Source organism: Pollachius pollachius (assembly GCF_949987615.1).
Source record: "Pollachius pollachius genome assembly, chromosome: 14".
In the NCBI taxonomy this organism is placed as follows: Eukaryota; Metazoa; Chordata; class Actinopteri; order Gadiformes; family Gadidae; genus Pollachius; species Pollachius pollachius.
This window is the reverse complement of record NC_136947.1, coordinates 1,866,585-1,888,329: the sequence shown is the minus strand read 5'-3', so window position 1 is coordinate 1,888,329 and position 21,745 is coordinate 1,866,585. Positions and strand designations below refer to the sequence as shown.

Here is a 21,745-nt window from a genome sequence, read left to right as displayed (position 1 = left end):
TCGCTATGTAGTCTGAATCCTAGTATGTTTGTATGAAAACGTGGAAAACACTTGGCATTAGTGTCCGGTTAGTGTAATAACACTAGAAAACAATGCAAAGTTTAGCTCGTAATGGAGTTGTGGGGGGGGGGGGGGGGGGGGGGGGATCATGGTGTAGTCAGATCAAATGTAGTAAGTCTGCCTCAACATCGTGTCCTTAATATGTACTACCTGTGACGTTAATTTAACTGTATTAGAAGGCGCTATCGTAATTGAGCATACAAACCCTATCCAAACTGTGTAGTTAAAGGCCGTTCAAAAACGTTCATATTAAAGGTTCCATCAGCTATGTTGGGTGCCGTCACTTCCGTTGGTATTTGAAGCGAGATCCCAAACAAACAGAGCCAGCTCGCCCCTCCCTTCCGTGTTTCGTGCATCCGGTAAAAACGATCATGAACGCAGCGCAGAACCCCACAACACCCGCCCCTTGTCAGTGATTGGTTGGAATACCATTTATTTTGGTTTTGAGTGGATGGTAGTACCATTTGTTTTTTTGTGCGATCTCGGGGCAGAGGCTTCCTACAGAGACGCGTTTTTTTGACGGCCTGCTTATTGGGCGGGAAGCTAGCGGATCGTGAGGAAAGATCAGATGAATGTGATTATTTATGTTTCGGCCTAGAGTCGCTGATACAACCTTTAAGGACATGCTTGTTACATTGTTCATTATGTGTAATACCTAACCCTTAAACTAATTAAATGTTACAAAAATTGGTCATGTGAATGACTTTTTAAAACACAGGAGCAAATTACAGTACGAACAAATAAATAAATAAAGAAACAGCACAAACGCAGAGTAAAGCGCTGATTATGGTTCCACGTTCACGCAACTTAATGCGGTTACGGACCCATTACGTCCTTGCGGACCCTCCTTGCGTCCACCGCGAGGGCCTGACGTGCGCCTCCCGAAAATCGTAACCTTCCGTCGAGGCGACGCAGCAGCAAGGGCTGTGATTGGTCCGCTCACAGAAACCCGAAGCAGAACCAAAACAGGTTCACGACTGCGTCTAAGCGTCTGCGTGGTCGTTGCGTTGCGTGAACGAGGGACCATAATCAGCCCTTAAGTGATTGGTTTATCGAGGTAATAGTCGGACGCTTCTCGGCGGCGCGAGTTATCGGGAAGGGCCCCGATGCCGGGCCGAGTTCCCCACAGTGGTGCGCCCCCCGGTGGCTCACCGGGTGGAGCGCGTACCATAAAGCCTCCTGATCGCAGCGACCCGGGTTCGATTCCTGCCTGTGGCCCTTTGCTGCATGTCCTCCCCTCTCCCTCCCATGCATTCCTAACCATCTCACTCAATAATAAAGCAAAAATAATTCCATACAGTGTGTGAACAAGGGGGGGGGGGGGGCAACATAATCCAAACCATTGTTATTGCCCTCGTCTGTGGATCTCCTGGTGTATTTTGACGTTACTCAGGGCCGTGAAGCATTTCCCGCACGTTTCACACCTGTAGGGCTTGATCCCGCTGTGAAAGCGCTCGTGGCGGACGCAGTTGTCCTGGCGGGAGAACAGCTTGCCACAGATCTGACAGCTGAAGGGCCGCTCCCCTGTGTGAACGCTCTGGTGCGAGTTCAGCCGGGTCCGCTGCGTGAACGACTTGCCACACTCCTGACACTTGTAGGGCTTTTGAATCCTGTGGAGGAAATGACTGTGGCTGGACTGTGGAAGCTTTTGATTGGCTCGCCAACCTCTCGCCATCTTCCCCGCCATGGTGGGTTTTCTACTGGGGGCGTTGTCCCCGAAAAAGTTGCCGACGGAATTCCACCTCTGCAGGTCTGCCGGGAGGAGTCCCGCCTGTATAAGACGCCGGCATTGCATGGCTTCGCCCTCGCCCTCACCGGACAAATAGGGGAATTCTGTTGAGGTGTTAGACGGCAAAATTGTACTTCCTGTGCACATTGGTGGTACCTGGGGCACTTCCTTCATCAGTGATGCACCGGAAAGCTTGGGTGCTCCGGCCGAATTCCAGTGGGTTGTTGTTCCATGTTGAGCCAGATCTGTTGGATGGGTTTGTTCGACAGACACGTCCTCAAAGACAGTACTGGATGGCCAGGGAGAGACCATGTCCTCTTCAGGGTTAAAGGCCAACTTATCGATCTCTGCTAGCTCTGTATTGGTTGGATTCATTAGTGGAGGCTGATCCCTTTCGTCCAGTGGCTCAGACTTGACCTTCACTCTCGGGTCCATCTGCTCATGGTTAAGGTTCTGCTCGGCTCCGAGGGGTATGCTAAAATCATGTTCAACTGCAAAACAAACAAAGCAAACGTGGTTTACTCTCTCCTCTAAGAAATGTGCTAGAATGGTTTCCCGACTAGCAGTTAGTGAAACGGGAGGCTTGTTAATTAATTAGCTTGACTGTTGCATTGACATTGAACCCTTGCGTAAATGTTGAACGATGGGTAGCTGGGGTTTGTTTGTCTTACTTTGGAATAGAGAAGGGGCTTTGGGATGGCAGAACTGAACGCACTGAGGATGTAATCTGTGGGACTTACCTTTATCTGTACCTTGAAGCCCGTACGCTCCAAACGCATCGATCTCTTCTGTACATCTCGTGGCTTCTGCTTTAGCGATGGATTCTTGCGCTTCAAAAAGATCCACTTCCATCCGTCTCAAACTTCTTTTGAGTTCCAGTATTTCACCGTCTCTCTGACTAATTTCAAGTCGTAGTACGACGGACTCGTCCTCGACCAGCTTGGTAATTTCGGCTACCGCTGCCTTTGACAGAACATCCATTATTGCCGACATTTGTACACTAAAATGTGAAGGGGAAGACATCGTGTCCACGAGTTAAAAACGTCAAACAAGCACCTGTCGATTAAAAACATATATGTTTGCTAAACTGTCTGGCATTGGGTCTGCCTTATTTTGTTGACGTACGGAAAAATGAAGGACGGAAATGGTGTAGGAGGCGACCGTAATGCTCGTAATAAAAGTGACAGACAAATACTTGAAAGAGGATTTTATTTGAAAAAAACAATAATTATCAATTTGTCAGGGTATAAAAATATTTCTTATATTAAGTTAGCCTTATTAAAAATACTTGAGGTCAAAAATGGAATTTCTGTTAAATCAATAAAACTATTTAAATGTTTATTAAATGGGTTAGTATGTAGCAGCCGTTTTGCAGGACTACACACACACAAACACACACACACACACACACACTTTTGACCATATCGCATAAGAATGAGTTTACAGTTTACGTAAAGTAAACTAAAAAACATGTTGTACAGTTGGCTCCATGCATTACAGTGCATCATTCACACCCCCAATCCTTCTGCTTCTCCCTGTCGCTGCTCTCTCTCTCCCTTTCTCGTCGCATGGTCGCTTTGGCGACCGCCTCGTCAAAGCACATACTGAGGGGATTGTTTTTAGCGCTGGCGTCCTTCACCGTGTGATCCTCCCAGTCCCTGCTCCTCCTTTGCTTCTCCGCTACGGCTAGCCCCTTCCTCTGCTTTACTTCCCCTTGTTTCTCCTCCACACCCTCGGCTACTGCCTCCACCTCCCCGACATGAATGTCATGGAGTGGGGTCTCCTTTTTCCGTTCTCGCTCCCTGTCTGGGATCCTGCCCTCACTGCTCTGGCTGTGCTCTTGCTGCTGCTGCCGGAGATTCAGCGCTGTTAGCCTGCAGTGCTGGGGTTTTGGCGGCACGACCGGCACCGACCGGACTTGGTAAACTAGGGAAGGAGATTGGTGGGAAATGACCAGCTTTCTACCGACACCTATCTCAGACCCCACTCCTGAGTGGCCCTCTAAGCCCTCCTTTAGCGCGTGGTGCTTTGGCTCTGCCGTGTCTCGTTGACTTGTGCTTGTTCCTTCGGCTTTTCTGTCCATGCTCACCGGTGGTTGAGAATGCTCTCGGGTGCCACCTGCATCCTTTCTCTCCTTTTCAGGAGCTTCTGGTTCGCCAGAGGGCTGGACAATTTTACCGTCTCCACAAACGGACAACTTCTCTGGTTCATCTTGGTTTTTACCATCTTTTCTGTCCTGCTCGTCATTTGGTACACTTTCCTCTGTTGAAACACTTTCTATTGGCTCTAAATCTTCCCTTTTCCCTTTGTCTTTGCTGGCTTGTTCGTCAAACACTTCCCCGGACCCCTCTTTTGGTGCTTCTGGGATCCCAGCTTCGTCTTTCTGGACCATCTTTTCCTCCTTATTTTCTTTCTTTCGTTCGTCCAAAACAGAAACATCGAGAAGTTCCATAACCTGAATGTCTGTTCCCCCTTCTCCAGACTGCTGTTCTCCCTCTCTTTGTGCAATTTCTGTTTCTTCTGGAGAACCAACTTGACTCTCACTGGGCTCCGCCGGCAGTTGTGCCATTTCACACGGAACATCTTCACCTTTGTGGGCTAGGGTGCAGACGTCAGCCTCTGGCCCTTGTTCACCTCTCTTGTACGCAGGCACTCCCCCGGGCTCTTCATCCGGAGTTCCGGCAATGATCACCTCACCTACGTCATTTGTCTTTTGCCTGGCCTGATTCCAGTCCCCCTGAACACTGTCCATTCCCTCATCTTCCCAAACATATAGGTCTGACGGGGGGTCTGGCAGTTCTTCGCAAAACTCTGGAGACCCATCAAGGATTCCATCTGGGAAGTCACAAGTCTCTATCTGAGAAGGCGGAGGCGATGCCACCTCAAGTGAACCACTCCAAGAGTTTATCACACGCCTGTGGGGAACGTCATCCCTTTCGACTCTGACCTCCACCGTTGCTTCGCTGCCTGTGGGGACTTTGGTCGGCAGTGAGCGCCCCCAAGCCTCCACAGGCTCTGGCATGAGGGATGGGGGGTCTGGTCCACCTGCAGCTTGACAGGTATGGACCAGGGGGAGGGGAAGGTCTCCTGTGTCCACTCTGGAAATGGGAGAGGATGACATGGAGAGGATTATCAGGTGAGTGTTTTATTATGGGAGGCGAAAATAAAAAAAATATATGTGACTGGCTAGATGTATAAGTTCATCTTACCTTTGATTTGGTATACTCGTTCGTGCTCCGTCTTCTTCCCAGCACCCATCTTCACCCTCCCTTTCCTCCATAGTAAGGCTCTTCACTGCGTACCCATTTTCAATATTTCCGGTCTCACTGATGCCTCCTGCGATGCGCATGGCCTCGAGCGCTGCGGCCTCAGAGCTCTGCAACGGGCGGCCAGGCTCTTCGTCAACGAAGGGCTCGACACAGAGGTCCGCTGGCGTCGGCGACGGGTCAGGACCATCTGGCCCGGTCCAGGTCAGGCTGTGGAACGCATAACCAGAGGGAAGACTCTTGTAGAACATGTCCCCGTCGTCATTCTCACCCCCGTCCTGACCAAAAGAACCGTCGTCGTCTTCTTCATCTGCAGTGCAGTCGTCCCCTTCGTCGTCTTCGGAGGACGACTCGGGCGGACAGAAGTACGTGCTCATGTAGGGAAGGCTGAGGGACTTCATCTGTCTGTTGCAGAGCCTCTGCGAGGGAGGCTGGTGCAGGTGGGGCAGCGGGGATCCAGGGTTGGGCTCGGAGTGTCGATTCGGGCGGCGGGCCGAGGGTTCCGTCTCCCTGGACACCAGGGGGGAGCTGCAGAGAGCAAGCGCGGGAGCTTCCATGTCCTCGTACTCGTCGTCCTCATAGGCGGGAGGTTCCACAGAGAACTCGTTCACCTGATGGGGGAGGGGGGTTAATATAGAAACACAGTAAGTATCCGCCCGATCCATCCCATCTGGATCCGGGATGGGGCGGCACATTGTCTGGAGCCTGTCTGCACATTAACGCATGAACTGCTCTTTCTGTGTCTTGAATTGGGTCTCATTCAGGTCATCCGCCAAATATAAACCTAATGAAGACTGTACTCTGCACTCTGTGACTCCCTGAAATCTTAACTTCAGCATGTTGTTCTTTGAGTTGTTTGAGTTGCTGTCAGATAGATAGGACGTGCAAAGGATCCAACGAAGCACCACACAAAACAAACATTGTGTAAAAGCCCCATGTATAATCTAGGGGTGACGGTTGGCGAGGGACTGGTATTCCAGCAGCTTGATGTTACCCGTACCTCTAACAACAGGTTGGTGGTAAGTCCTCTTTTCCCTTTATCTACCAGAACAATGTCAGCACTGATTATTGGAATATTAGGACACACATCCTGAGCACTGTTGCCAAATTACCTAGCCATGAAGTGTCTGTCGATGAGTAAAGTAAGTTGTTGGATTATGATATATCCATATATGTTCAGTAGTTTAGAAGCGCTACTAGGCCTCCGAGTGAATGGGCCAGTGTGGCTTTCAGCACACTGTAGTGATTTATTACACCCGCTTCAATACCACCTTTAAAGGTGAAGGGCCTGGATTATGGACTAAATAATCAGTCCCTCCAGAAAAACGCGATTATGCGATCGCATAATTCAACGCATAATCAGCCAAAGTCCCCATATTCATGCGGGGGCCGCATTTTTTTCAAATACGCCACACTTTCACCGCATAAATTGCAGATTTCCGTGCAAAATATGCGGGGCTTGCATGATTTCATAATCCCCGCATTTTCATTGCAAAAAAGTGGCATATATCTTAGCAGAAAGTTGAAAATGTTGTGTTTACTTCACACAAGAGCAGCCATTTCCCCCTGTTGCCATGGGAACGTTATGAAGTGACGTAATTACGCGACGTGAACGTCATCGAAAAGCTGCATTTTTCGCATGTTTCCGCATTTTTCCGCAAGTTCCCGCAATTTTTGCAAGTTCCCGCAATTTTATCGCATAAAATTGCATAAATATGCCGCATATTTCAGCGCATTTTTTAAGAAAACATGCCGCATAATCAAGGATTTTGGGCCGCAACGATCACATAAAAACGCCACATTTTTCTGGAGGGACTGAATAATGAAAGGAGATTGCGGTCACCTATACCGCAGAGACACACAAACCTGGTTCGAGACGCTGCAGTCGATATGGTCCAGGAAGTCGAAGCTCTCCTGAACATAACCCGAGAGCTCATGGTCGTCCCCCTCCAGTCCGGGGACGTGTTGGACACTGGGCAGCTCTGATGAGCGGCGGTCCAGGTTCTCCATCCCCTCACCCGTCATATCTGAGAGTGAAAAATCGAAATGAGAACATTAACATTATTGTGCACACATTTGATAACACCTAAAGGTGATGAAGTTGATATGTGCAGGCACTGATCCACTGCAGGTCCACTATGATATCATAAAATAAATCCTGACACATAGTCAAGGTAAATTGTCTGACCTTTAGACACGCAATAGTAGAATGTATTCCTTCAATTGCCGATGGACTATCATTTTTATAGTTTATAGTTTAGATGGCAGCAATCGTACAAATATTTTGTGTGCGAAACTCCAAGTAAATACTTATCACGAGCATGAATGCATCTGTAGAATAAGCATCACTAGTAATGTGACAGCTTTCAGACATAACATAATAGCAGGTTTCGGAGTTACCCATGTAGTCATCGTCAGTGTCTTCAGGAACATATTGGTGCAGGTCAGAGTTCACAATTTCAGCACCTGGCTTTCCATCAGGGACCTGACCTCCGTCGTCTTCCACAGGCTTGACCCGGTCATCGCCCGGGACCCCCTCGTCTTCGCTCATCTCCTCGCTGTCTCCCTCCTCTTCCCCACCGCTTTGCACATCTGGCTTCCAACTGTCACCGCCCTTGTCTTCTTCCAGGTGATTCTGTCCATCCTCCTCGTCCTCTTCCAATGTCTCTGTTGTGACAGCAGTTTTTTCTCCTCCTCCTCCTCCTTCTCCTCCTCCTCCTCCGCCTCCTTCTCCCCCTTCTCCTATGACTTCTACTCCTCCTTCTCCTCCTACTCTGCCTCCTTTTCCGACTCCTCCTCCTACCTCCTTCTTCTTTCCTCCGTCAGCCTTCCTCTTCTTCTCCACCTTCCCGGCTCCTCTGGCTTTCCCGTGGGCCCGGTCTCCTCCGTCCCGGTCCTTTCCGCATTGCACCACCCGGTCTCCCCCACCCCCCTGCAGCACCACCAGGGCCATGTTGGAGGTGATATGGAGGGGCACGGTGACGATGTGGGGCTCGGAGATATGCATGGCCGCCCGACGGCCCAGCTTGGCCGAGGATTGGCCAGGGGATCTGGAGGGGGTCGCCGGCGAGCCGTCCCCCCCCGCCGCGCCGCCCCCGAGGCCCTCGGGGTCCAGGGAGCTGTACGTGCCCTGGGTGCCGCTGCCCCCGCTCAGGACCCCGGTGCCCCTTCGGTAGGTGACGGCGTACCCGCTGGCCCCCGCAGCGCCAGCAGGGGGCACCGCCTCGCCGCTGGCTAGGGCACTGGGGACGGCCCCGGTCCTGGACACGGCAGAGGGGTGCTGGACAGGGTGCCTGGATCCTGAACAGTTAGCTGAAAAAACGAGAGAGAGAGAGACAGGTGTTACGTCGCCATCCAGTAGGGATGGGCGATTCAACAACGATTCGGTCAGAACGAACGAATCCCGAAGGTGAACGACGAGAACTGATTCTTTTTTTTTAACATAAAACAATATGTTGCGAGTAAATAAAAGATACAAACGAGTAGAGCTTCGTCTCCCCTCGACATTATATTGATTGAGCCTCAAACGTTCTCATAGTGGTTGAGGCAGCTTGGGCTGTTCTTCAAACCAAACACATGTAACGCTTGAGCGGCGCCGTAGGCTAATGCTACAGAAATATGCTGTTTTCCGAGCACCGTCACCGTCTGAGACCTTTTAAAAGGCTCCATTGCGGGCGTACCTCATATTTTAAAGCAAAGGGGTGAGGCCAGACACCTGAGATTCCCTGCCAAATGACGTAACAGACCATATGACTTGCCGAACTGACGAACTGAACGAACGACTCAAACTAACGATTTGTGTTAGTGAAGGGAACTGAAAGAACTGATTCCCGGGAAATAATCGTTTTGCCCATGCCTACTATCCAGTGCCCATAGGAAGTGGTCCACAATCTTGGATACTATTATTTATTTAGAGGATTCGGACAATGGTATGTCCCAAAATATAATTTGAAGAAATCATTTAAATGTGCTCTTACACAATACTGTGAGGTAATACCTTCATCATGTAAAGAGGATGTTGCAATCTCTCTGGCCAACTAGGTAATTTGCTTATACGGCCCAAGATTATGATCCCTGTCACAGCTCATATTGAAGAGCTTAAGAGAGTAGGCATAAAACGTAGTCCAATTCCATTATTAATAGTCGGATAACGTGTGGTGAAAGCTAACATTTTCCTAAACAACCACTTCATATGCCTTTTTCTTTCTTTCACACAAGAATGGATTGTTTTCACACAATGAATATACAGATGTATTTGAAGGTTGATCTCTAGGCTCAATCAAGCAACATCCAGTAAAGTTCAACCAACCGGATGGGCAGTGGAGAAGTGCCACTTGATGATTAGAAAAACAATTTCTTTATTGAGCCCAATAAAAACATGGTTAGAGTTTTACATTACAAATGTAGACTGGTGCTCCATAACTTAGTTTTTATATGCTGGTAAGATACAGATAACTTTCCTGTTTGAACATGAGACACCAGAAACAGAATTGTATTTTAACCGTACCTTCATTTGTATACGTTTGAAGGCTGAGGGAGTCCATACTTCTGGCCGGCCTCAATGAACACCTGTCTTTCTCTGATAGAAAAACACATGAAAAACCACATGTAGGATTAAAGAAGTTGGATTGGTTGTCCTCTTGTACCGCTGCACAGAGAAGCCTGATAGATGTCAGCACATCTCATTGAATTACCTTTTTGACTGCTCTTGCTCCTTTTCCACGGTTCGTGGAATCGTCCCCCGATGTTGAAGATGGACATCCATTTCCTGCCCTTGAGAGACCCCTTCCTCCTTATTTGGATAAGGATCACACACACACACACACACACGCACACACACGCACACACGCACACACACACACACACAAGTCCAAACACACACAACCAACCACACACACATGCCGGCATTTACTAAGGTTGCAAAATATCCACATACACCCTAACCATTGCGAATAATTGCTAGATTAGGATGAGCTCCAACAAAGATGCAAGCTTTGTTGCATCAGTGAACAGATAACCCTCATCTCTTTTATACTGTAATACACATGAATCATTCTTCATACTTGTCAGTGCCTTCAATAATCGCATGGTAGGGTCTCATGGCAATTGGACCATCCCCAGGGCTTATGTGGCCGTAGTTGGCCATATTTGCAGGATGCTCCCGAAGGATTGGTTCCTCCGGACCAAGCGCTGCAGTTGGGGAGGGCAAGGATATCCGCCTATCCTGGGGTACACCTGGAACACAGAGTTACATTAGAAAAAAAGATTGAAACTATCCCTGGAACATCAAGGTTTGCTTGCAAAACACATAACAGTCCACACAAAGAAATGCATCCTATTATACCAAGATACAACTTGAAAGATTTTGTAACATCCAACAACCTAATATATATTTGAGCACATTTTATGTGGTACAAAGTCCGACACTAAACCCGTGATTTTCATGGCCCATGCTTGGAACATCGACGGAAGAATACCGTCTATTTGTTGGGGGTCCGGACACGCACCTTCTCTACCGAAGAGTTGAGAGACGTGGTTGAGGATGAACTCCACCACAATCGACTGCACCCTCACCTCCATGAAGGCGGCCGTACCGTTGAACCCGGCGTTCTCGATGTCCTTGGACCTGCACGCGCACAAAATATACATTTAACGAAATATTAAAATGAATGGTACTTTAGGTCAAATTTAGGTCCAATAAAACAAAGGGCCAATAAGCTGAGTCATCTTCAGATCAGATCATTTGTTGTTTTTTTTCAAGTCAATCAGTTATGTTAATGTTACCCAGAGCCCCTACAGAAGCCACAATTGAATCCTGTTTCAACTGTGTGTTTTTTTACCAGTATCTAAACCGGGATCAAAACAAAGGGGTCAGGGCTTTGACACAGACCACCCGGTGACCACAGAGGCCCTTGACCCCCACCCGTCTGTAAGTAGGTTGGAACCAGCCCCTCCCCCTGTGACTTGTGAATACTGTGTTATTCGTCTGAATATTAAGTTAAAGCCGCCGTTAAACCAACCTGAGGAGATTGGGGGCCCAGACAATGGCCAGGTTCCTGGAGTGCATGTTGGTCTCAGAGGAATGGGAAGCCATTCTCACAAGGTGGCACATGAGAAACTCCAAGGTCCTCAGGGGAGGCAACGATCAAACACAAATGGAGTTTAAACACAGACATTAATAAGACACCTACTAATGTGCCCCCTTTTCTAATGTACATCCACCCTCACTCGATTTGCTCTACTATATGAACAGGTACCTGTAATGAAGGGCAGGTAGATCCTTGAGCACATCTCTTATCTTCACCAATCTCTCCTCCTCCAGCTTGAGGGCCACAGCCTCCTGTGCAGAAACGGTTTGTTTTCTAGTCAATGGGATTCGTTTTCCATGCTCAACCTTGTTTCGGTCCAACTTTTGGTCGAATCACAAACAATTTCTGCCCATACTTGTTTCTGTTACGCATACATGTCTCACGTTTCCTTTAAATGTATTTTTTTTTCTTTTGGTTTCACTTGTTATCTGCACATCCTCCTCACATGTTTGGCCCGGACTAAGGTGCACCGAATACACGTACTGCATGTGTTCTGCTTCGGCCATCAGACGAACAAACTAACTAGCTATGTTGATCACTCACGGCAAACTTGTCATAGAGGTTGTAGGTGAGCAGTGGGTTGGGCAGCTCCCGGAAGTAGGCCTTGCAGAGGGAGCTGACGCAGTGGATGTCCTGCAGGTACAAATCCTTGTGGAGATCCGGACTTGCTTCATTGTCGAACTCGCTCCTGGTAAACACCGGCACTGACATTCACATCATGCCTCCGACGCATGTCGACATACCGTTACAGATCACGTGCCTCGGGTCACATTAGGGACAAGCCGCACAGGGAACGTTTGCACCACCGACGCACCTGAGTTTCTGTATATTGGAAGATACCCCGGACAGCCGGTAGATGCCGTCGACGACCCCGTGCTCCTCAAGAAACTCGCTGCAGATCCTTAACACATGAGGAACTGTGGACGGACGGACGGATGGATGAAAGCCATCCAGATATATATTAGGCTTCTTTGCATTCAGGTTGTAGCTGCACAATATTTAATTTTCCTCTCTGAGAGGGAATAAAATGTAACGCTTATTTGCGATCGGGGGTGGGTTATATGGAGTAGCAGGGAATACTATGTGTACTTTCTATTCCGTTTATCCATATTTTGTGCATGGTTAGCTAGATCTCCTTAATGTCAAGTGACAAAGGCATCACTTCCTGCCTCCTTGGTCTAGCCTCACCAAATAAACCTTGACATTTGTGCAAAATATGCTTCTCTTGATTTAAAAAAAAAATGAAGAGAAGAGTCCTCAGAAGTTAGTGCGTGGCACTTGGTTCTATGAATATCCTTACTGAAACGACAACTCTATATTGTTTCTCTTCCTTCTGACAAAAGTACCTATTGTGAGTCTGCTAAGTGCCCTAAACGTAAATTGAATTTAAATGAGTGGAGTGGAATGGAACAGGGCGGAAGGCCCCAAAGCTGCTTACTCTCTTGCGAGGAGGCGGCCAGATGTTCCTGCAGATCACAGCCGAACACCTTCTCCTTATTGGCCCCCTTCCTCCGGACTCTCCGCATGTCTGCCTGGTCCCTCCGGCCGCAGCTCTGCTCACATCCAGGCCACGGTGCTCCGTTTGTGGGTGAAAGTGAGCGAAGGAGTGGCTATGGCCCCCTAGACGCCTGGCAGAGTCTAACCGGTAACGGTGGGTTTTAAAGTGAACCCGAGAGTGACTCACATCCTTCAGGGGCTTGGACTGCTTTCTTGTGGAGGTGATCTGATGCAACCGTCAAGACGTCGAAAATACGTAGGCTTCTTTGTTTGATGGCGTTTATTGAGTTGTGTCGAGACTGTGGTCCACCTGTTTTTGGGGCAGGTGCAACCTATAAATTCAGAGCCAAATAACAGTACTGGTTATCTACTTGCAAATGCAGCAAACTTCACAGCACTGATTGAATGGGTGAACACGCAAACTCAACTTTAAAAGTTTGCTTTCATTTAAATTTTTATTGGCAGACCCCACCCTTCACAAGTTCTCCTATTTTGCCGCATAACCAAGTTCCTATCCATTCAATCACGTTTCCTTTTCTCCCAGGGCGTATGCAGAAGTACATCAAAAACCCTAAAGAAACCATTAACTATGACCGGGGCTTGAGGGGGGTTACATCTCTCCATCATGCTGCCAATTCTCTGCCCTACAGCCTGTCAGCCTACAGCCATTTTGGGATTTTGACTATCCCGGAAGCCTAGCATGAGCTATGATCATGTCTGCAATGTTTAGCGAGCGGAAATGGAGTCAAATAAAGTGATAACTAATGAACGTCTCTGTAATCATCTTTCCTCTGCCACACCTGACTCTACCTACCCTTGTTTCAGCCCTCCTCATCTATTACCTAATGAGCGTTAGTAGAAGTTTAAAAGTAGAACAGTTGAAAGGATCATCAGAAGACAAACATTTACCTACCTTCACACTGCAACAGCACACAAATGGCTGCAGCAGCACACAAAAAACAGTGACGCAAGAAACCGCTATACTTCCCCTGCTGACTTCCTGAGTATCTCTGCTTGCCTTAAATGCGCTCTCTCTCTCTCTCTCTTTCCCTCTCCCTCTCTCTCTCCCTCTCTCTCTCTCCCTCTCTCTCTCTCCCCCTCTCTCTCCCTCCCTAGCACATTATTACAGAGACCATCTTTTCTCCAAAAAAAATATTTTTCTCAAATCTTACCCCTTTGTGGGCCTCTATTTGACCTTAAAGGAAGGAAACTGATTAATTTTGATTGAATTTTAATGATTGTTATAGATCCTTAAGTTGTCCTAGGTTTTGTGTTCATATCTAGTAAAATATCATGCTGTACATATTACAGTTAAAGTAACACTTGAGATGTAATGATTAAGTTTCCTTAAATGCACAAACAATACCTAATCCAATATCAGTGTATTTGAGCATTTCCAATCAGTAAATGGGCAAACAGTATCGGCCATTTCCAAAAGATTATATCACACTCTATATCTAGATTATGTTTTCTAAATGATTTGATTATCAGCAATATGGCCTAACCAGGATAATAAACATGAGATAATGAATGAATACATTTTGTAGTAGTGAGGGCCTATCTTTTAACAGTCCATGATGCCTTATGTACCACAGTCTGGATCATTCCGGATCCTGCAGTCCTACTGGGTGGTAGCATAACTTCTGGAGCAGCGCAGAGCCTGGGCCGGAAACCTACAACTGCCGGGGGGGGGGGGGGGGGGGGGACGACGACGACGACGACAGGAGTTACGTCTTGTTTCCTGCTTCGTTCCTACTGATGAAATCTCATCACGGAAGTGGATTCAGTTTTCAGAAGATGATTCTAATGAGTGTATTTTCCACACTGGCCCGTTTACACAGTGTTGGGTTGAAATCCTCACAGAAGCTAATTTACAGATTTCTGCTGCAGCCTGAGTTGTGTTTCAAATGACGTTCCTTCAGATTCCCGCCTTCAGCAGCCTGATAAGTCAAAATTAATATGTGGCATGAGACTTTTGGTTTTAAACAATCTCAACTGAGATTGTTCTTTCTAGATTCTACTTGACCTCAAAAATCGCTTCCTCTTTAGAAAAAACACATAACATTTTCAGAAACACAACACAATCTCGGGTTTCAAAATGTAATGTTCAGCTTGACTTAGGTCAGTACCCTCAACCTGGCAAGTCTTGGGAGGAGGGGGCGGCTAGAGACGATCACGTGATTTTGGACTGCAGTACCTATTTTTAAACGCTCGGGGTCAATGTTACATACAGCACCTTTAATCTCAAATCAGATTTGTGGGACTACAATCAAGAGAGCTGCTGACAATGAGTTCCGCTGGTGCAGCTACTAACATTACTGAAACCAACTGAAAACCAACAAGAAAAGCATTGTGACCGCCGACGCGATTGATTGATCGGTTGATCCGTCAATGTCGAAATGAGGAGCATTTTGCCTTGCGGATATATTAGCAACGTGCGGTATCGATGCAACGTCATCACAAGGGGTCGGACAGGCGTAGCCTGTAGTTTTTTGACTCTTGTGTATATCTGGACGCCTACCTCTCCATACCATTGTACCGCTTCGGACGCAGTTCAGTCTCCCCTCACCAATCTACATTTTGTGTATTATTACTCAATAACAATTCATCGTGCTTCGACCGTTTTATCAACGCATACAAGTATCGTTATTGTGAGAAAAACACGTAACAAGATGGAGAATTGCAGCTTTCAGACTGAGCTGGTGTCCATCATGGAGATTTTAGCCAAGGCAGCAGTCGCTGAAATAAACAGACGTGTGGACGACAGTTGTGCAGTGTTACGCCTGGAGATTTCTCAGAGCCAGAGTGATATATATGTCCTTAAAAAGAAGTGTGACGTTATGGAGGCAGAGCTCAAACGGTCGAGGATTCGAGCAAAGAAAAAAGGTAACGTTACTGGCATTCAAAGGCTGTGTACAATCGCCTTGCTGTGTGTGTGTGTGTGTGTGTGTGTGTGCTCTCGAAAGGTAAACACTTTCTTCGTGTGTTCCCTTCAGGTTTTAGCCCTTCCGTTCACGCAATATGTTCTCCATTGGCCAAAGACGTATTAAATAAAGAGGCAGATACGGTGTCATGGGGCAGAGAGTCTACAATTCAGCAAATCCAAGCCTTGCAGGTAATCAATATCGATGAGTGTCATCTCTTGTTGGCGGGGTTAACAGTAATGAGGTAATAAAGCATTCAAAAGAATTAATCCACCTAAAATTAGCAATAACGACAATAATGCCTCACCATACGTTTAGGTACAGGATTTGTAAAGCTGCAATGGTTTGATTCAGTTCGTTTCATTATTACTTTCATTGACACTTTTACTTGTGTTCTCCCATATCCTGTTAACCAGCGTTTGCTATATAATGTCGGTGTCTCAATATTTAGTTTTGTTTTGCAGCGTGGGGATCTTGGGTCTGCGAACGAGATGGACGTCCTTCCAATCAAAGAAGAGGGAACAGAAGACGATACGTGGAACCACGGAAACCAGGGGCAAAGTGAGTCAACAGGAGTTAAATTGAATTGATGGACACTTGGCTTTTGATTACTTTGACCTACACACAATGTTATAGTAGGGAGATAGTATAGGTAAACCCTACCCATGGTTATATATCCTTCAACAGCTCATTCTCAACTCGCTTAAAGCCTATCTCATGAATCTTATTCGTCATGCTCACGATGGCTCGTCAACGATTACACACTATTGTGAAAAAACGTGTTTCTGTGTCCGTGCTCTCGAAAGGTAAATACTTGGTTTGTTTTGTTGTTCTCTTCAGGCTTTGACACTTCTTCTGTTACCGAGATATGTTCTCCACTGGTTGAAGACATTTCGCACAAAGAGGTGGATCTGGTATCTTGGGGCCGAGAGTCGACACTTGAGCAGATGCAAGCCCTGCAGGTACAAATCATTCACACGATTATTGATGCATCTCGCTCTTATCTTTATTTCATTAACTAAGCATTAATCATAAACACATATCAATGTATTAATCCCTCATGTAATCATGCGGGATTAAGACCATTACACCTAGCCATGCGTATAACGTATCAGAACAATGTAATATATGAATACGTGAAAGGCGGTGTGTCGGTGTGTGTTGTGTTGTACTTTTGTTAACTTTCTATCATTCATCAACCCGATTCCATGTATTCCCCTGCGGGCTCGTTTTTCTCACTGTTGTATTTTCTTTGTAGCGTGGAGATCTGGAGTCTGGGAACGAGATGGACATCCTCCCCATCAAAGAAGAGGGAACAGAGGAAGACACCTGGAACAGCGGCCACCAGGGGCAAAGTGAGTCAACAGGAGTTGGTTTGGTCCCTCCCTCCTCCTCCCTCCTTCATACAGTCCTTCCACATGTGGATGATGAGAATTTCTGAGGGTAGATACACAACAAATGTCATAACCACCCGGTTTTACTCTGGCGAATCAATCTGTCTGGTCAATTTTTCCCTTTTGACCGGAGCCTGTGCACGCTTCCTAAAGGTGACATATCATTAGGGCTGGGTATCACGGCCAAGTTCCTGAATCGATTCAATTTCGATTCTGAAGGCATTAAATCGATTAATCACGATTCGATCCGAATCGGTTCCATCTGCTCCTAGATTGAATGATAATTTTCTTAAATTGTAAGGAAATATTCTTTATAGGCTATCATCATTAATTCATCACTAAAATCATTAATTGTGACTAAAATCTTGTAGTTGTGACTGTTAATTAACATCCTTAGCAAGATTTTACATTCCATTCAACGTGATGGCCTGCCTAATTCAATATATTAATGAAATTATCTCCATGCAACACACTGCAAAAGACATATTTTTATTTTGTAGGCTACATTAATGACAATCCAGGCAACTATAAACAAAACTGCCTCCATCTTCCTAAAATATATAAATATAACCATTGTAAAGATTATACCATTTAAGATAAAATATTCAAGTATTAAAAAACTGTGTAATGTCATAGAAGTACTATGGTAGTAAAGTGTTTTCAATGACTATAAATGTGATGATACACAGAGTAGTACAACATGTTTTTTAGACTGTTTATATCACACATTATCAAGAGACGTGCATTAGCAGCAGACAACCTTTTAACCATTCCATCAGAAAATGAATAGCCAATCATGATGTTGCCTGGCAATATTGCCAAAAAAAGTTGCCCTGTGTATCATGGCGTTAAATGTTCCACTGGTGGAACAGTGTTTACTATTTATTTATTTAGTATTTACAGTTTAAATACTTACATCAGGTGCAGCAGTAGCAGCCTCAGCCTGCAGCCTGGAAAATACCTCATCTTGCTCTTCAGCAGTCAGGGAGGGGAGGGCCTTAAAACGCGGGTCCAGCGCTGTCGCGCCATACAGCATCCCCTTCTGGGCACCATATCTTTAAGACATTTCAAAGACATTTTCAGCACAGTGTGAGGATAAACCATCGGCATTATGGCATTTATACACTTAATCTCGCATACAAATACAACGAGAGAGAGAGAGAGAGAGAGAGAGAGAGAGAGAGAGAGAGAGAGAGAGAGAGAGAGAGAGAGAGAGAGAGAGAGAGAGAGAGAGAGAGAGAGCTTAGCATACCTTGTCCTTAAGTTGCTCTTCACAGCAGCCTTCAGGTCCCTCACCACAGGGGAATCCTGTTCGCTGGGGGTCATGGCGTCCTGCAGCAAGGCGAGCAGTGGTGCGATTATGGATAGCGTTGGACGCTTGTCTTCAGATATGGCTTGTGTGGCTGCCTTCAGTGGCTGCAAGGTCCGCACCAAATCTTCGGCAGTTGTCACGTCTTCCTCGGTCAAGCTGCACAAATCCCTCTCATTGCGACGGACGTCTGGTGACAGTAGAGTGGCAGAGATAGCTGGCTGCTGTTCCAGAAAACGCTCGACCATGTCCAGTGCGCTGTTCCACCGGGTCACAACGTCCAAAGTGAGCTTATGTGCTGGAAGTTGGAGCATCTTCTGTTTGTCTTTGAAGATATGTGTGGCCGTTGTGCTCCGGGGGAAGAAAGTTGCTATACGCCTCACTCGACCGAGGAGACGTGACACTGCCGGGATTTTCAGGCCCGCTTGAGATGCCAAATTTAGAGTGTGAGCGAAGCACCCGACGTGCGTCAGCTGCATCAGTTCTACTGCCCGCACCATGTTGGCAGCGTTGTCGGTTACTACTGCTGGGGTCTTGCTGGTCAATCCCCACTCCTCTATGGCCCCTGACAGCATGCCAGCGAGGTTTGTAGCGGTGTGGCTGGTGAGCACCTCGGTTGTTTGTAACACATGTGACACCAGACACCACTCCGTGTCAATGTAGTGGCACGTCACTGTCAGGTAAGACCGCGTTGACAGTGATGTCCAGGTGTCGCATGTAATGGCAACCCTGTTAGCTGCCTGGATTTTGATTTGAATGGCCTCCTTCAGAGACTCGTACATCGTAGGTATTAATTTTTCAGCAAGGTGTTTTCGCTGGGGCATTACGTAGTGGGGTTCCATTACCTTGACGAGGTTCCTGAATCCGTCGTTCTCGACAACACTGTACGGGCGTAAATCCATGCAGATGAATTTTGCGATTGCCTCTGTGATCTTTAAAGCCCGCGGAGACTGTGACGGTATCGCCAGCATGTCCTTCAATTTCCTCTGTGCTGCTCCAGGCGGCTTGTTGCAAGCTAGCATTGTAGCATGGTACCGTGTAAGGTGATTCCTCAGGTTTGTAGTATTCCGACAATAGCTGAGTTCGGATTCACATATTCGGCAAACAACCTTAGATTTGTCCTCCGCTCCGTCCTCAGTCATTTTGAAATTAAAATGTTTCCAAACATCCAACTTCATCTGAGCCGGTGCTGGCTTGCCGAGCGGCGTTTTTCGTGCCTCAGCCATAACTTGTCTCCCAAACTAAAACTCCCGCCAGCAATGCGTTCGCCGTGTGCGCGCGCACAAGAACGCAACGACGTAGAGTGTGCAGCTGCGTCATCATCAGAAGGCTGAGAAAAGCGAGAGACACACCACAGATTTTTTCTGTGGAAGCACACAACACAGGGTGGAGGCGGAAAGAGGGGGAAAAAATCGATCTCGTGCCCTGTGAATTGATAGCGTGAAATTTAAACGAAATCGATCCAAAATCGATTAAATCGATTTTTTTACCCAGGCCTACATATCATACTATTATTATCCTCTTCTGACATCACAAGTGGGCGTGTCCACCTAGATGTGTGCTGGATAGATCAGTCTACCAGCCTACCCAGGGGACTGCAGCAAATGTTGCTCATCTACCCAGCACAGATCTAGGTGGACACGGCCACTGGTGATGTCAGAAGAGGCCTGTTTTCAAAAAGGCTTGTAGCGGCTAATCGCCCTCACACCTGGTGGTGTGACACGTCACCTTTAACCCGAACTCGGTTCACTGTGTAAAAACGTTTCCCTCTCCCTCCTGTCCAGGCAGCAGGCCTCTCACCCCCGACGCCTTCCCCGAGCACCACCACTCCGAGAGCCCGCCCCTGCTGAGCGACCCGACGGCACCGGAACCCTTCCCTTGCCAAACGGTGCCGCAGCTGCTGCACGACCGGACTCACCCGGCCATGAAGCGGGAGGAGCCCGACGCGGCGGCGGCGGGCGCCGTCGACTCAGGAGGCACCTTCCTCTCGGAAGACGAGGAGGCGGAGCGTCAGCGGTGGGCGCCCGCCGACCACAGCTCCGACGACGGCAGCTCGGGCGACCCGGGGTTCCTGTTCAGTGCCACGCGACCCGAGTACGAGCAGACTCCCTCGCTGTTCAAGAACGGGCTGCCGGCCATCCGCTACGTCAGCGTGGACCTGGGGTCGCCAGGGCATTCGGCGGGGAAACTGCACCCGGCGAGCAGGCTGACAGCCGCGCGGGCCCGCAGGCGAGCCAGGAACTTGAGCTACAAGCGGCTGCAGCAGCAAGCGCACGTGCACGGCGAGGCACACCACAGTGGGTCCAGCCATCTGCCGGCACAGCAGCAGCAGCAGCAGCAGCAGCAACAGCATCAACAACAACAACAACAATTACAATTACAGCAGCAGCAACAATACATGGTGGCCGCCGGGGACATGAGCGACGCCAGCCAGGGCCCGTCGCGTGCAGGGAACCCCCTGGGCTTCTGCAGCAGCTCCCGGGGCAACCTGGCCCTGGCCAAGGCCCGCATGAGGGCCATGTCCTGGAGGAGCGGCACCGTCGGGGACAAGCGCTTCTGCTGCACGTACTGCGACAAGAGCTTCGTGCGCTTTTGCCAGCTGGAGGAACACCTGCGTCGGCACACCGGTGAGAAGCCCTTCAGCTGCCTGCAGTGCGGCCGCAGCTTCACCAAGCAGTGCAACCTCATCCGCCACGCCGTGGTGCACAGCGGGGAGAAGCCCCACAAATGCGCCGCGTGCGGGAAGTGCTTCACGCAGCGCTCCAGCCTCAAGTCCCACCAGAAGACGGCCCACTGATACGTCAGTGCCGGGGCGGCCGTCGGCGTGTGGGCGGAGTGGACGGAGAAAGGACTCAGAAGCTTCGAGGTGTCATCGGGGAAAAATGTTAAAATTTAAATGGTTTTCAGAATTTGTAAGTTGGGTTGTTTAAGTGACAATGTGTTAGATTTACTGTATACATTTATAAAAGGTTTATGTACAATTATGTTTATATCTGTAGTACATGCCGAAAGCTACAAATAGCCATGATCCGATACAATCAACATCCCTCTGTACCTGATGTATTGTACTTTGAAAGCTTTACTTCAGGCCGGATTAAATTCTTGTGCTTACTTTACTTGTAGTTACTCCGGGGGGGAGGGGGAGTAATGAAGAACTGTCACAGCTGAGCTGCTGGTTGTTATTGAGTGAGTGGTGGCAAACGCAGCAAGTTTGGGAGGCAACGTTAAGACCAAAGCGGTGGCGAATGCGATGTTGTTTTGTTAATCTGTCAATTAGAGGCACAAGTCATACACTGTCACTTTAAAATGGAACAGTAACGTTTCACAATTTTCTATTTACTTGATTTTGTTTTTCAATATGTACTTGGATAAACTAATAAATAGGTTAATAGTTAAAGATTTTCTTAAGAATAACAGTGTGGCTGTAATATTGTAGTTTGCAAGCTACGTTTGGTTTTCACCGGGCACCTGTTCCAG

The 21,745-nt window shown here is 47.8% G+C and overlaps 2 protein-coding genes across 4 annotated transcripts; one reads left to right on the top strand and one right to left on the bottom strand.

The window, feature by feature from the left end:
- Positions 1–2,981: 2,981 nt before the first annotated feature.
- Positions 2,982–16,400, bottom strand: LOC307086171 (uncharacterized protein). Of its 3 annotated transcripts, none has more exons than XM_079751286.1 (14): positions 16,380–16,400; positions 12,583–12,973; positions 11,959–12,061; positions 11,688–11,832; positions 11,313–11,395; positions 11,076–11,183; positions 10,563–10,681; positions 10,119–10,290; positions 9,750–9,847; positions 9,563–9,634; positions 7,456–8,367; positions 6,922–7,082; positions 4,999–5,666; positions 2,982–4,887 (listed from the first exon to the last, which is right to left on the bottom strand). In XM_079751286.1, the coding sequence occupies exons 2-14, from the start codon at positions 12,668–12,670 to the stop codon at positions 3,294–3,296; spliced, it is 4,323 nt and encodes a 1,440-aa protein (XP_079607412.1). In that variant the 5' UTR covers positions 12,671–12,973; positions 16,380–16,400; the 3' UTR covers positions 2,982–3,293. The 3 variants fall into 3 exon arrangements, with proteins under 3 accessions (XP_079607412.1, XP_079607411.1, XP_079607413.1); XM_079751285.1 differs by lacking the exon at positions 16,380–16,400 and adding an exon at positions 13,555–13,573; XM_079751287.1 differs by lacking the exon at positions 16,380–16,400 and adding an exon at positions 13,555–13,573 and having other exon boundaries at positions 7,522–8,367.
- LOC307086172 (uncharacterized protein) lies at positions 15,166–21,741 on the top strand. The gene is made up of 6 exons (XM_079751288.1): positions 15,166–15,527; positions 15,638–15,756; positions 16,030–16,126; positions 16,406–16,527; positions 16,824–16,920; positions 20,053–21,741. Exons 1-6 carry the CDS (start codon positions 15,314–15,316, stop codon positions 21,063–21,065), a joined length of 1,662 nt encoding a protein of 553 aa, XP_079607414.1. The 5' UTR covers positions 15,166–15,313; the 3' UTR covers positions 21,066–21,741.
- The last annotated feature ends 4 nt before the right edge of the window (positions 21,742–21,745 follow it).